At 45.0% G+C, this 15,802-nt stretch overlaps 1 protein-coding gene across 6 annotated transcripts in view; it reads right to left on the bottom strand.

Annotated features, from left to right (window-relative positions):
* Window positions 1–15,802, bottom strand: part of LOC118470501 (uncharacterized) — a 43,702-nt gene that overhangs the window by 5,092 nt on the left and 22,808 nt on the right. For 5 of the 6 annotated variants that reach the window (XR_008604156.1, XR_008604157.1, XM_055017919.1 and 2 more), the window contains exon 3: window positions 7,681–9,228. Coding sequence is in view for 4 of the 6 variants with exons in the window: in XM_055017919.1 (XP_054873894.1) it covers window positions 8,975–9,228 (254 nt within the window). In the remaining 2 variants the exon portion in view is untranslated. The remainder of the gene's footprint in view (window positions 1–7,680; window positions 9,229–15,802) is intronic. The other variant, XM_055017922.1, reaches the window with a different exon arrangement.

Raw genomic sequence — 15,802 nt, 5'->3', positions numbered from 1 at the left:
GTGCGCCTGATGAAAAAGCAAAACGACATGGGGGTGCACATGCCTAAAGGCAAGAAAACGCACATTTGTAAATCACAACCCCAATATAAACATAGGGTTTAATAGGGGTTTCTCAGGCGCGTTGGCAGGGGTCCACCTCGCTGTGTGCTTCACCAGCCGTGTTGCACGTTTTTCAGTCGGCTAGCCTGCTACAGGAGAAAATGTGACCGAACAGCCTCCACCGCCACCCAGCAGAGACGATGGTCCACGGGGCTGAAAATGAATCTGAATATATTTACATAAAGATTGTGGTATGTTGACAGAGGCACTGCTGAGAATGCACTGGGCTCGTCATTGTCCCCAAAAATCACAGTAATGATTGAAATGGGGCACGAATAAGAAGGGAGGAGGGTAACGGTCACTTTATTCTAAGAAGAAACAGGGGAGCCTACGTGTTTTTTTAAGTCTGCCGGGAGCTCAGCGTTCACTGTTCCACTTTATGTTAATGATATCAGCAGTGCATATGAACCAGAAACACATGCAGGGGGAAAATACTAAGAAATAGCAGCATAATGTAGCACCGTGTGAGAATAATAAACAGAAATTACACAAATAATCCCCCCCACCCAGGAGACTTCAGCTGGTAGGAGATTAGATCCAGACTAAGTTTGTGACAATTTAGATGAACAAGAAAATCACTTTGCCTCAACTCTGATGCTAAAACTACACAATTGCAGTCGTATTTGCAAACAAACAAGAAAAGCTCTCTCTGCAAAAAGCAAACCTCTACGCAAATAAATATCTTTTTCACAGTGTATTAATGTTTCATCTTAATGTAATAACATCTCTGTGAAAAATGAATGTAACAGGTAGATTGTGCAAAATAATGCAATGATATCTTTGTGTAAAAAAATCTAGTCAAGAAAACAGGAACATATTTTTGTGCTACTGGAAAAGTAGAATATTTGGTAGTAGAGCGACTTCAAAATAAGGCAGAGATGAGACCTTATTTCCTAACACGCAGCCCAGATATTCCAGCTACAGATTGCATTGGAAGATAAACTGACCAGATTTTACTGTAACAAATTTAGAGGATAGGACTCCACTAACCTTTTAATCAAATAGATGGGATGTTGAGGTGAGCATGGCCTAAGGTACAGAGCGGCTTCTGGAGAAAGCACTTTAATATTGAAAATAAAAACAGGCAGGTAACAGAAGGAGAGCGGTGAAGCTCTGTGATAAACCTCTTGCAGATATAGTCAGCTAGCCAAACCATCCTGTCAGATCAGTGCCTGAGGAGAGGCAGAGGGGGAAAGAGAGGCGGCGAGAAGGGGAAGAGAGCAAAACAGGGGTGAAAAGGGTCAGCAGGGAGGAAGGCTAAACCCCAGAAGCAAGCAAAAGATTGTGTGTGTAGTGCATTTATATTTCAGCATGTGTGTGTGTATGTATGTGTGTCAACCCCAGCTGGGCAGACATTTACTTGACATGCTGATAGGGATTTAAGCAGTGGGTGGGTGGTGTGTCTGACCAAGGTGAGTGAATGAGCAGAGAAGGGGAGCTGGTGGGGATCGGAGGATGATAGGAGGTGGAGAGGAAGGGGGAGGGAAGGAGGGAGGGAGGGAGGGAGGGAGGGAGGGAGGTGTCGGACCAGAGGGGCTCACAAAACTGCTGTTACTAAGCTTGATTTCAGCGCGAGTTGAGACGATTAGGAGATGGGAGGCAGAAATGAGGAGGAAAACGGGAGTAAGGGAGGTGGGTTTTGTAGGAGAACGCTCCAGGCTATGGAAGAGAAGGGGGACTAGTCTATTGAGGTGATGAGGGAAAGCGGGTCTTTCTTTCAGACAGTCTAATGAAGCATAAGTCCCCGATGAAGAATGGAAGCAGGCAACCGCAGGGTGGGTTAGCTTGGGCCTCTGCTCCTCTCCATGTCTGCCCTCTCCTCCTCTGTCCTCCCTTTTCCTCATCTCCCTGCACATCCCCTCTTTTTCCTCTCCTCATGTGCTGCAGTCCCTCCTCTTAAAGGGCTTACACTGTTTATTTCTAACGTAATGTGCGTAATGTGCCGCAAGCTCACGCACTCGCCTCTCGGATGATTTGATGAAACGGCAATGATACAGTGACCCACTGCTTTTCACCAATAAAAAGGTTTGATGGCCGGCACCGTCAAGAGATATGAAACGCGGCACATGAAATTAGTCGGAGATACGACATGCCGTATCAGAATGAGAATTTAATCTTGAATTGTAAAATGTGCCGATTTAAAAGAATACAGCCACAGTGTTCAGTGGTAATACGCAACAAACGCACCACATTTCTGATTGAGGCGTGCACGTTTGAGGAACCCTGAGCCGACATGTTAAATTACAGGAGGCAGCAGACTGAGACAGACAACGGGGGCTGTCAAAGTGTCTGACTGGGTTTGACTGTGTTTGGCTGGGGGTTGTTTGACCAGGGGGTTGACTGGGCTGCAGGACTGATTTCTGGCTCGATTTGGCTCAGGGCCGGCTGGAAACCGGCCAGAGGCTGACTGAAGGGGGTTGGGTTCCCCTGTTCCTGAGCTCAAGTTGTCCCTGGAGCGAAGCAATAAGAAGCAGCTTATAAAATAAGCAAACACGGAGGCAGCTTACAGACAAGTCAGCCAGCCAGTCGGGGATGAACAACAGACGAATATTACACGCACACACACACACACACACACACACACACACACACACACACACACACACACACACACACACACACACACACACACACACACACACACACACACACACACACACATCACACATGCACTGCTATACGCTGCAATGATGACCCCTTCCCCCCAGCCCCTCTAACCTTGACCCTTGAGGTCCTTCTTAACCTGTTTCTGAATGGAAGTGGGTGCAGCTGGGGTGTCTGGCCATGAACTAACTGCAACCCCCTCCATGACACAGACCCCTCATCCCCTAATCACTTAGCCTGTTCCCACGCTTGATGACTGGGATGCTGTCGGTGTATCTGAATGGTCCAATTTAATATTTATGTGGCCACCGTAGTCTTGTCTGCCTGTTTCTAAGGGCAACGGCATTTCCAGGATTGTGTGCGGTTTGCTTGAATTACCCACTAAACATGAATCTGAATGTTTTATTTTTAATTTGCTTCTCTTTCCTACTACATAGTAATATTACTCCCTGGTTTAAGTCTCAAATTGCATCAGCAGCCTGTCTGAGTGGCCTCCCATATAAGCCATACGTACGCTATATAATGTATGTATAATGTGAAGTGTGTGTGTGTGTGTGTGTGTGTGCTCATACACTTCATTCAGGGGTTCAAACCCCACCACCTTCACATTTTCATTACGGCCAAATCTCAGGCCTGTGTTACGCTGCCGTGGCCTTTTGCCGGCGAGCAGGCAGTTTAATCACACATACAGCACTACTCCATTTTCATTTCCTTTTCATACAGCCTCCATTCCACTCCGGCTTCATAATTCTCCCCTCAGAGCTGTCTAGCCCGTCTGAGTGCTTGCAGCCTGTTGAAATGACATAATCAGTGACTTGGATAAATGCCTGACTGTTTTTCCCTGAGTCTATAATCAGACTTGGGGCTCAGGGTTGCAGCTCTGAGGAAACCACAGCAGCAACACTTGACTCAGGAGCTACTTCCTAAGAAGGGTAGTTTCACATAAGGAATTAGTCTGAGCATCAACAAAATGAAATTAGTTTGGTCAACCTGTTTTTACTTATAGAAACAATTATCTTCTGCAATTTGACACCTTGATAATCATATTCATGCATTAATGAAAGGGGTTCAACAGTTCTCTTTTTGTTTGGAGATAATGATTGTTACTATGATAAAAAAATGAATAAATAAAAATATTACTTGAATCTTTTATTGTATGCAAATTGTAATGAGTGGAAAAATGTGATTGTAAGCATTTGCAAGCTTAATCTCCAAAAAAACTTTTTTTAAGTCATGTTAATATGAGAGAAATGCCTGAAAAAAGGCAAATAAAACACCCCTTTTGTTATGTATTTAAAAGAAGTCATTGTACATATTAAAATTTTCTTTTTCTATTTGAATGATAAGCTGCTTCACAACAGATCCGATCGCTTATTTGTTCAGAAAAGGAATGTCACGTGAAACAGGCCAGAATGAATTGAGTGATGGCTGCAAAGGCTTTCAGCAACTATTACTTCAGAGGGTGGACCACATTCAATCAATACCTAAGCAAATAAAAAGCAGTGGGCAATCAAAATGAGAAAAGCTGCAGTGGACTGGACGACAATCACACACACAAATGAACAGTCCGCATTCAAGTCGCTCCATGAAGATTATAAGAAAATACACCTCGAAATTCTTTGGTTTGCACAATTTAATAAAGTGTCTGACTCTTTTTTTCCCCTGGTAATAGTGATGTTCATGGTTCAAATGCTTAAGCAGCCCTTGCATTTTCCCCTGATGAAATAAAATCACGAATCATTTGACAAGCATTATTTTAGGTCCTTTACCAAATAAATAAAATTAGTAAATCTACCAATAATATGGATCAGTGTAACAGATTTTCTTTTAGCAATAGTCATGGATTAGATGAAAATACAGCAAAAAGAAGTACATTTCAATGAGTTATGGAAGTAAGAAAACTGTTTGAGATGATAATTTTGTTTTTAAATAATTAGAGCATTTGTGTGTGCGGACTACGCACTATTGAAAGAAAATCTGCAACAAGAAAAGAGTAAATACTGTCTTTCTGCTCACCTCCTTTTAAGTGTCTCAAACTCGCATGTACACACACAGACTACTATATTCAAGCACATGCACTGCGTTCTAAACATACTGAAGGTCTACTGTACCATCCTGCCTCTTGTCTGTGCGCTGAATTATGCATAATTGCAGCAGCGTAGTAACACACATGGCCATAACCATCATTAGCATAAAAGCTTTCTGCAGGAGATGGTGTTGGAGAGTCCTTTATTCTTGTGTGTATGGACACATGCATGTGTGTGTGTGTGTGTGTGTGTGTGTGTGTGTGTGTGTGTGTGTGTGTTCATACAGTACACGTGCATGAGCATGTATGTTACGGTCATGGCGGCTGACTAGCGTACATAGCTGGGTGCTATGTTCATCGGCTGCTTCATTAAACATATGGTTCCCTTTTGTGTATGCACATGAAAAATGAAATGGCCCCACCCCTATTTAGCCAGATATGATCCAAAAAAAATTATCTTTCTTCTTTAAAAGACTTCACGTAATCCTCACACACATTCACGTTCAAGACTGTATAACAGGTTTAAACACTTGAACTGATTTCACTTAGTCTCCTTTTTTAATTTTCTCTGTGTTCTTTGTGTTATTTTCTGAAACTCAGCTATGCTTCCTCTGTACCAAAATAATTCCCTCAAAATTTATTAAGCTGGGAAAATCGGCAAAATATAAATACACAAAATGATTACGTTTAATCTAGCTTGTCTTGGTTTTTGTTGCCTCGCTGCCAGTCACACACTGAGAGCTGATTTGAGTCTACCTGTCTTCCTGAATGCCATTTTCCCCCACAAAAGGGATACAGTAGCCTGCAGCCCCTCCAGGCTAACAACGGCTAGCGTGGGCTCTTTATACTAACCTGCTCAGCTCCACCTCTCCTCATCAGTGTCACTGTGGGCTGATTAGACGGAGAGGCTTGATTAAAACTGCCTGAGTCTGATAGAGGAGATGATAAGAGGGGTGAACCAGCCTGTGTGGATGGGTAAATGACAGAACTGGTTACCACACAACTGAAAAAGGTAATTTACAGCACTAATAGCGAGACAGTTTTCAAGGAGAAAATATTGACTATGTTTTATGGAGCAACTACTGTACTACAAAATGCTGAATACAACCTTTTTGTATGACAGTGCTTGTTATTGGCATGAAGCTTGGTAGAATCTCTCTTATGCTTTAATGCCTTTTTAAAGGCTGGTTAACCATTTTACTGTCAGACCTACTTCACACTCTCAGTGTTTTCTGTCTTTGTCTCTCCATTCAAACAAATACACACAGTCTTCGACATACACAAATACAAGCGCACAATGAGAACAGAAGAAAGATATGACTTGTGGAAAAAAATTGATTTAAAATCTAGAAAGCAATATGATTTTGCTGCAGTACTGGCTACGTCCTGTGTGTCTCTAAACAAAAAAGGACAATATATATATATATTTATATATGCTTGATCCTTTGTCATGTTGGCATATTCCTAGAAGAGACCACATGTGGCTGTCATCCCCCAGTCCTCACTGTGAAGTTTGAAGCTACACTGCAACAGACTGACAACAGATGCCATACAGTGGGACTCCAGAGTGGGTCATAGCCTATTTCCAGGACACAGACAATTCACCAAATCAGTCTCTCCAATAATTAGCACTGACAGGTGAAAACAGCCATGAATACCACGGGAGCCGACAATGAAATGGACAGTTGCACAAATACACGCGACCATGGAGCAGACATCCACACAAACATAAACACACACGTCAATGCACAACAGCAGCAACAGAGGATCCATCAGTACAGCCAACACCACATTAAGACCATAAAGCACCAATACATCTCCTGTTCCACGTACACAGTGCGTATCCTGCTGCTTCTGCACTGATACCCCTGATCCCCCTGCGCTTTGACAAGGCGTAATAAAGCCTGTATGAAGCGCCGCATTGTGTGGGGAGAACACAATGTTGCATGCTGAGTGCTGTGAGAAGGGCGTACACCGGTGGGTCCCACGGCGCAGCAGCGCACCAGGGCCTATAGCAGGGAGTGCTGAGCATGCTAATGAGGTCATTATGTTATGCCTCTCCCTCGCTCCTGCTCTCCTTTACAGTGTGGGCTTTGCCTGTCTGAGGAGGCAGGGCACCCTGGTAATGCAGCCAACCACAGATGTCACATATGGCACAATGAGAAGACACATGAGCGTCTCCGATTGAGTCGCTGAGAGAAAGACGAGGTGCAGTTCTATTTTCCAGCTAGCATCAAAAGCAAGAAAACAGCATCAGTGATTTGCATACAGAATAAGGTGAGCTTAAAGAGAAGTAAAGAGCAGAGCGACAACAGGCAACATTCATTTGCTAATTGTTCCTGCTGTGTATTTAATCAGCAACCGCACAGGGTTGTGTTTCTTTTTATTCCTTACACTAGCGCTATTATTTACAATCGAGGGGGAGGGGTTAAGTATCAAGCACATGCAAAGGCAATTACAGGATATTTGCATAGCCGTTAACAATTAGAGGGCAGATGGCAAACAGCGGGCATTAAAAAGCGACCGAGCGCCATCTTGGCTGAGGGAGACAGCTGGCAGACAGGAATCGGCCATTTTGTAAGCATGGGTTGCTGCCAGGCTGAGGCGTAGAGAGGCGCCAGTCTCTCTCTGTGTGCCAGGAGATTGGCAGGCGAAGGGGAATCGTGCTTTAATACCCTCCCTGGTACACGCAACAACAACGAGCTCCTCCAACAGTCAGTGACAGTATGATCACAGCCCAGAACTGACTGAGGAGATCAACTACAACACAACGTGCCTGTGTGCACTTTAAAAACACACATGGTCCTCTGAGCAGGGATGGCATCTTATCATAGCAGCGTTAGAAGGAGAGCAACATTTTTTATTTACTACTTTAGTATGCCTGTCAGAAACACAATACTACTTGTGTACTGACCACAAAATGAGCAATTAAAATACAGCAATGTACTCACCAAGACGTGTGAATCCCGTTGTGATCTCTGTAAGTTTTCTTGCTCTGGAAACTGCCCATCTGTCCTCTGGTGCCATTCCAGATCTCAGATATGTACAATATGTTTTGTGACAAGGCCTCAGAACTTAAGTTTCACTCGGAGGTTTCTACCACTGCATTAAACATATACTTGTTTCTTCCCTCTGCTTTTTTTCTGATGTAGTTCGTGTCTACACTGATGTGAAACCAGGTAGTTTCATTCCTGATTATTTTGCCAGTTTTCTTTAGCAATTTTGCTAAAACCTCTCTGTGTGGAGCAGGACTTTTGTATACGTGGTGGAGAGAAAAGTCTAAGTAGCAATCAGACAGGAGGAGGGAGCACTGCACAGGTGAAACTACTGTCTTTTTATCTCTCATTCAATTAGCAGCCATTCACTTGCGCTGCCATGGGATCCCTGCTGCACAGCAGTAAGTGGACTTCAGGTGCTATTTCCCCACACATAGTGAGAGAGGTATGAAAGCCCAGGCCCGCCTTCCTGCCTTCCACCTTATAGATCAATACTGCACTGCCATATCCTCTGATGGGAGCTGCTGTAGTGAGGGCAAGAAAATCTAAGGCGAAAAGACAGGTTGTGTCTGATATAGTGGATGAGAGAAAAAGTTCAAATTGTCCTTTCATCCTGGCTCATGAGATCTTCGGAATATTGTGCGCTACGTGCTTGGAAGTGGGACTGAGCAGAAACGTTCCGTGTTGGCTACATCTCAGATGGATCCTTATTCAAGCTGTTAAGGTGGAATGAGTAATAGGAGGGAGGGAGCTGGAAGAAAAGAGACCTCCGACGTCCTGTCTCATTCTGATACCGTTTCGCTCCCTCCCTTGCTGTCTCCATGTCTCTCTGACAAAGTTTTATCAAGTGGTGTTGGACGCGAGAAAAAACCCTCCGGCTGAACCACACACAAAGACTGTTTCTCTGTCTCTTCCCTCTCCCTTTTTCTCTGTTTCACATGCACATGTGCATGTACTGACACACACACTGCGTGTGGGGTGCTTGCAAGGTTAGGGCCCTGGCCCTGGCTGGTGCTGGGACTGCTGGAGAAAGATAGAAAGAGAGATGGAGAGAGGAGCTGGGAGCAGTGGTGGTTGGTCCCTGGGCTCCGAGGCCTGCAGGCGGTGCTGGGCAACCTCTGCTAGCCTCTCTCCTCTGTATTGATTTCTGCTGCTCCGCGCTGCTCCACTCTGCCGAGGAGGCTCCTAGCCGGCGGGAATGAGAGCTTGGCTCACCCGCCTCACCTGCCTCTCTCCTGGCTTGGCTGGCCTAGCCTGCCCACTCTGCCGCAGCTTTGGCTGGCCCCTGCTGGCTCCCCGGGACCCCTGTATGCAGCACCGGGGCCACAAGAGGAAGGCAGCCAGAGAGCCCATGGCGATCCACAGCTGCGTTCACCTGCTCTGGGTTCACCCGCTTCGAACCACCTCCTCGAACTGCTTCTATCCTTCTCTCCTTCCATTCTTCCACCCACTCTGCTTCTCTTTTTCCTCCTCCACTGCCTCCTCCTCCTCCTCCTCTTCCTGCTGTACACAAACAACCAGAGACAGAGATGGAGAAAAAACAAGTTAATCTTAACTTTCAGCATTTTACCCACTCTGAATGTCAATCCTGGTCTTTGATCAGCAAGAAGTCGGGGGTGAGGATTCTGGCATCCTCTCTCAGCTGGTAATATGAACCTGCTAACCTTAGAGAGCAGAAACTGCAGGGATTGGAGGCCCGAGAGTTAAGTGTGTCAGGCAGTGAGATACTGCCTGCCAAAGGTACTCTCAGCTATTAGATTCTGATGTGCTGCAGATAGCAAAATATAGCGAGAGTGGGCCCATTATAAAAATCACCACTGCATCAATAGAATACATTAAAAATATTTACAGGAAAAGTTTTTCTTCAACAACCACCTTCTTTTGCTCACCCTGGCAGCACAAGCCTACGGAGTTTTATATTTATTTGCCCTTAATGGTTATAAATAACAAAAGCACAATTTAAAATTGACAGGATACTTCAACCTATCTGATAGTATGTGTTTTTCTGGGATACGTGCTTTCTATATATTTTCTTTAGCTCAAGAATGTTAAACAGAATGAAACCATATGTTGAAACGTTTACTTTAGCTGTCATTCATCACAGGTTGACCTGTGGGTTAACCTAAAGGGACTAGGGACCTCCTGGCTCCCTCTTTCTCTCTTTCTTCTTCTCACGCAATGTATCCTAATCTATGCCAGATGTTGAAACCTATAAAGATCTAGTCATTGTAACTCTCTTCATTCATCCACCGCATGATGCTTGAATCACGAGCTCGTCCGTATTAAATGTACTCTTAATTTGATCTACCTGTGTCATCTCTTCATTGATGAACATCCACCTTCAGATCAACATCATTTCACTATCCTTCCCTCACCCCTCTCTGTTTGTGGCATAGCGAGTGTGAAGGAATGGAAATGTTTTGGCCAGACCAGTGGTGCTCTATAGAAACTTTGTCAAAGAAAACATCTCAGCTTTTGTATCATCCAGAATTATTCAAATGGGTTCAGCAGCCCTCTTCTTATGATAATAGCAGTTTGGGGGGGTGGGCATTTCTTTGAGGATTCATGGTCCTATTGTGTTCCTCAACAGAGAAAGAGCCATGGCCAAATTCAACCCCCACCACCTCACATTGCACCACGCCACACCAACCGCACAATCGCCAAAATATCCTCGCCACAGTCTCACCACGGAGCTGCGACAGCCCTTCTGTCCACCTCTATCCGCCCCTGTGCAGGCCCTAAAAATGAGACTAAAACCCATGGGTCGACTGCCAGGGAAATAGAGAAGTAGGGTGCGAAAGGTTTACAGTCGGTGGGCAGGCAAGGCTTTGGAAGTTAGAGCTGTCTGTTAAGGAAAGAGTGAAGGGGGTGCAGGAGTGGTGTTGCTGGGGGGGGGGGGTTACACTGTTGGGACAAGAGAAGCAAGTTTGAGAGCAGGGGGGCGAGTTGAGTTAGGGGGACATAGATGGGGACCGGGGGTGAGGTGTACATCTCAGACACAATAATACTATTCATTGGGCTCAGACATGGGTGTTAACTCCCCTCTGACAGAGCACAATGGGACTTGGCGGCATTCAGGCAGCCTTGGTGATATTGTTAGTTCAGGGCTGCATTCTCCCTGCCGCAGGATAGAGCGCCTGCATTGTGCCCGTCCAGGCAGGATGGATGGAGGGAGGTTTGAGAGGTGAAAGGCAAAGAAAGAGAGAACAGTACGTCTGTCTATCTGTCAGTGCTGAAGGAGAGAGGGCAGAGGGGGTGGAGATGGTGGGGAGGGTCGGAGGAGGTGGCGGCGGTGGCGGCGTTGGGGGTGTTTTTTTGCCCCACAGCACTGGACTTGTTTGTTTCACGCAGGGGAAAAAAATAAAAAGGAGAAACTGAGACTAAAAGAGAGTGTGTAATAAATATTACTCAAACAGGCAAGCACAGGGCTAAAGAGGCATTAAAGGGGGTGGGGACACAGATGGAGCGAGGAAGGCATGGTGGCATTTTTATGGGGGAAAAACACAGCGGGTCTGTTTGCTGCTCGAGACTTTCGGTGCATTTTCTTCATATGCCTCAAAAGGGGGACAGTGAGGGAGATGGAGAAATGGAAATGATGATGGGAATGATGGGAAAGTTGCTGCTTGTTGAGATGGAGATGATGAAGAAAAGGGTGACATGAAACTATACTGCAAGACCTGTTTTGGAGGAGAGGAGAGGAGGAGAGGAGAGGAGGAGAGGAGAGGAGGGGAGAGGAGAGGAGAGGAGAGGAGAGGAGAGGAGGAGAGGAGGGGAGAGGAGAGGAGAGGAGAGGAGAGGAGAGGAGAGGAGAGGAGAGGAGAGGAGAGGAGAGGAGAGGAGAGGAGAGGAGAGGAGGGGAGGAGAGGAGAGGAGAGGAGATTCTTTCAAGGCAGAACAAAATGAGTTACAACAGCAGAGGAGGCATAGGGCAACGCAGTGCGGTGTCTTAGACATAAGTCATTTTTACCTTAAAAAGTAGAGAAAATTTCCCAAATTCCCAGAAAAATTCCAAAACAAAATGCAAATTAATGCATGTTTCTAGACCCTGCCATTATTCAGATATTAGGAGAACAGCACGTTGGGATAAATGGTTGGAGGTGTTGATTCTTTACTATTAATCAGCACCAATTGATAGAAAATCAACTATTTCAAAAATTTTTATTAATTTTTCAATTTAAAAAATCTGAATACTCCTTTGTTTAACTTTTTGTTGTCTGATTTTTCTGTAGATAATTCACTATGTTGTTGATGATTATACCACTCTGCTACAGAGAACAGAGATAGACATTCTTAACTGTTGTCTGATGTCATAAATGATTCAGTGAGAAATAACCGGCAGATTGATTGATTGTAAAAATGATTGTCAGTTGCAGCTTTGAAACCCTGCGAGGTCTAAGAACATGGTCTGCTTTTTCAAACAAGTCCATCTTCCTCATACAAATGAACTTAAAAAACAATGCTGCCATATGGGCTCATAAACGTTTCATCCAAATTCCTTTGGAAGCTGCAATCACTAAAGCCCAACGTCCCACTGAGCAGTTCAAATATTTCATCAAGGTTCTGTATGTAACAGCAGATGTATAGTAGCAGTAGGGCATGGTGAGAAAGGACAAAGACATGAAAGGATGCATAGTTTCACACATGTATCTAATCACTTACTCACTAGACCTGACACATAACCCACATTTGCACACACAGAGTATCACTGCTCCTTCTGCACAGAACAACCTGCTCTCATGAACAGTACTTTGTTTGTTTCCCTTCTGGTAAACTCTGACCAACCGTTCCCATAGCAACCTTACCTACTCGTTCCCTGTGTTAATGTGTGTGAGTGAAAGAGAAAAGAGGGAGAGGCAGGGAGAGTTATGTGGGGTTGTGGTGGAGGTTTAGAGTAGGACTCCACCATGTGCACCTGTGTGTGCACGTGTGATGGAGTAACAAACGAATCAAGGAATCCTGTTAATGCATGCCTCAATAAACACTCTGCTCCTGCAGCAATTTGACGTATTGATGATTCTGAGATGGCTCAAGCAACAGGCTTTAAAAAACAAAACTGTTTATATTACCATGCATACACACACACACACACACACACACACACACACACACACACACACACACACACACGCTCCCCTGGTCTTTTGTGCTCACTCTGAAGCCAAACTGACTTCCTCAGATCAGCAAAGAGCCAGCAGTATGATGGCAGGTTGTCAGGCAGGCAGAGGCAGGCCGGGGCATGGCTCTCGTCAGGGGGCTAATGCCCTTCAGGGGTGGCTGAGGTAGTGAGGGTACTGCCCTTTGTCCCTGGTGGGGGGATTACACTGGTCAACCAGCACAGACAATGTACCCCCCTCCTGAGATGGGAGGACCAACCTGCTCTCTACCAATGATAGGGGCAGTCAACTGATCACTAACTTAATTAAGGACAGGCGAAAGTAAGAGAAGAGGAGGAAGGGTGATGTGGAAGACATGGCTGAGAAGAAGCAGAGGCAGGGGTGATACAAGGGGGATAAAAAGGAGGAAAAAAGAGGAAGAAGAAAGAGACAGCAAGGAGCACAGGGACACGCTAAAATAAGAAGAGGCATGGAGTTAAAAAGAGCAATGGGAAGCAGAGGAGGGGTGAAGAGAAGGCTTCTCTAGCACAGGATTAGGGGAGAGAAGATGAAAGGATCAGGTCTAACAGAGGACAGGGAAAAGGCCAGGAGAGATGGCCAGAGGAGGCAGACCAGCGACTTAAACTCCAAGCAAGGAAATCAAGTAGAAGAGGGTAAAAGAAAAGAGGAAGAGAGCTCAGGTGTCCATGACCTGGAGGCACTGGTAGAAGGATTTTTTTTGTGTATAACAGGTGCACAATGTGACAGCTCCCTGTCTGTTCGCTATTTATGCCACAGCACACACACCTATTCAAATCCAATGACAAATGCGGCGGGTAATTTTATTACTGAGGACTTGAATAGAGGATATTTAGGGGACAGTTAGCGGGCCCAGGTAGCATAGCTCAGGCCCGCTGCAGACAGATATGGCTCTGCAACACTTAACAACAGGGATTTGGCAGCACTGTTGATTGAACATGCCAAATCCCATTTGTAGAGGGGCTGTGCGCGTTTGTATCGACACTCTGTAACCTTGTGGCTCCGTAAAAGGAGACCTCAGAGTGTGTATGTGTGTGAGCATGAGTGTGTGTTTTCCTGGTGGGTGGGCAGGCAGGTGGGTGGCATGGTTCAGCTGCATAGGTGCTCTGGTCTTAGCTCCCCTCCACCATCCACTACACCTGTGCTTTCCCCCCCACCCTTCCATCTTTACATCGCCCTCCACCTCAATTCCACCTCTCCGCAAAAAAAGGGTGACAAGGAGATAGAGAGGCTTTCTCAACGCTCCTTTTCTTGCCTTCCCTCCCTCCATCCCCTATGGTGGAGCTGCCAGACAGGAGTGCTCAGCAGCTCACCGAACGTTATTGATCCTGAGAGCAAGCCGGCCGGGGAGTTGGTGCCTCTCCCTCTCTCCCTCTATATCTCTCCTCCCTCCATCACAGCCTCATCCCCCCAACACAGCCCGCAACTTTTTCCTCCCACCCTCCCTCCCTCCCTCACTCCCTTCCCGCCTCTACTTCATTTATCAAGGTTAAAGAACTCTTATAAAAAAAGGAAGAGAGGGTCGCCTGGATGTTATCTGACTTCATGAAAGAAATCCCCTCAGGCCAATCCACTAGAGGAGGATGCTCTTTGCTAGACCCAACTCAGCGCACACACACACGCACGCACGCACGCGCGCACACACACACACACACACACACACACACACACACCATGCAGTGGCACCAAGCAGCGGCCCACTCACAGCCAGTCAGAAATAGAAAGTAGCATGTCCAGTTTAGTACACAGCAACAGGGCAATCAGGAATAGAAATGAAGAGGATGGATGGCTGCCAGCAACGGGAAATTAAATCGTCAGTCATTGCGTGTTACTCAATGAGGTCAAACATGGGCCTTACAGTTCCACTTTCTTAGAAGTTGTTGGAGTTTATACATTGTAACTGGTGATTATCATTAAAAATCTATATATTTAAACTTACTTAAAAAGGACAAGGCTCATTAAGATTTAGAATCTCAATTACAGGAGCATCCTGGAAAAGATAGGCAGCACCACAAATTAACAGGTAATACAGGAGAATGTACATGTGGATTAGGCAAAAATTAAGATTACATTACACTAAATTTGCAAAAATATAAGTCACGCAGGGCCAATGTGATTCAATCATAGCATGTACATCTGAATTTGTCTGCCTCAAAATTGCATAACATTCAGCTCTTTGCATCAATTTTGTAACTTATTTCAAGCAAAGGGAGCAGCATACTTAAACACCATTTTCCCCAATTCAGTATGACCTCTAGAAACATATAGCAGCAATAATTACTGGAATACGTTATGGAGTGGTTAATCAGATAATGAGAGTGTTTTCTGAGATTTGCAGATTCACTGCAGTTGTTTCCCACAAGGTAAGTGGTCGAGCAGCCCATTTGACTGAAGAGTTTTTGTAACTTTAACAACAAAACAAGTCGTGCCGAAGAAGTAAAAACACCAACTTGTCATTTTCATAATGTTGAAAAACAGAAGTTATTTCAGGAGCTAAAGAAAAAGGTAATTATATAAACTGTCACAAAATTAATAAGCATCACGTACACAAATTATTAAATGCTTAAGTTTGTAAAGACACACTACAGTTAAAATCAAGCTTTATACGATGTTAACACGACCACATGGTGGTTTTTATTTACTGGGAGACATGAGTGAAAAAAGCAGCCAGCACCATGAATTAGCATTGTAAAATTTAGACAACAGACCTGAAGAACTAATCCTGTCACCTTACAAGGTGAGGCTTTCCTGTAACATTCTTCTTCTTCAGAATCAGTTTCTGGTTTGAACATGCATGTTTAAATTATTACTGCTATTGTGCAGTATACAGCAGAGACTTTAAGCACTGAACTACTCAAACTATCTGTTACTTTCCTTAGTTTTCTGTGTTTGCTGAATCCAGCTGCTCTTAATTACTGTTGCTATGCGTACACAGCCACTTTAAA

The sequence above is a fragment of the Amphiprion ocellaris genome, chromosome 2 (assembly GCF_022539595.1).
Source record: "Amphiprion ocellaris isolate individual 3 ecotype Okinawa chromosome 2, ASM2253959v1, whole genome shotgun sequence".
NCBI classification, from domain to species: domain Eukaryota; kingdom Metazoa; phylum Chordata; class Actinopteri; family Pomacentridae; genus Amphiprion; species Amphiprion ocellaris.
This window is presented reverse-complemented; position numbering and strand designations above follow the sequence as displayed.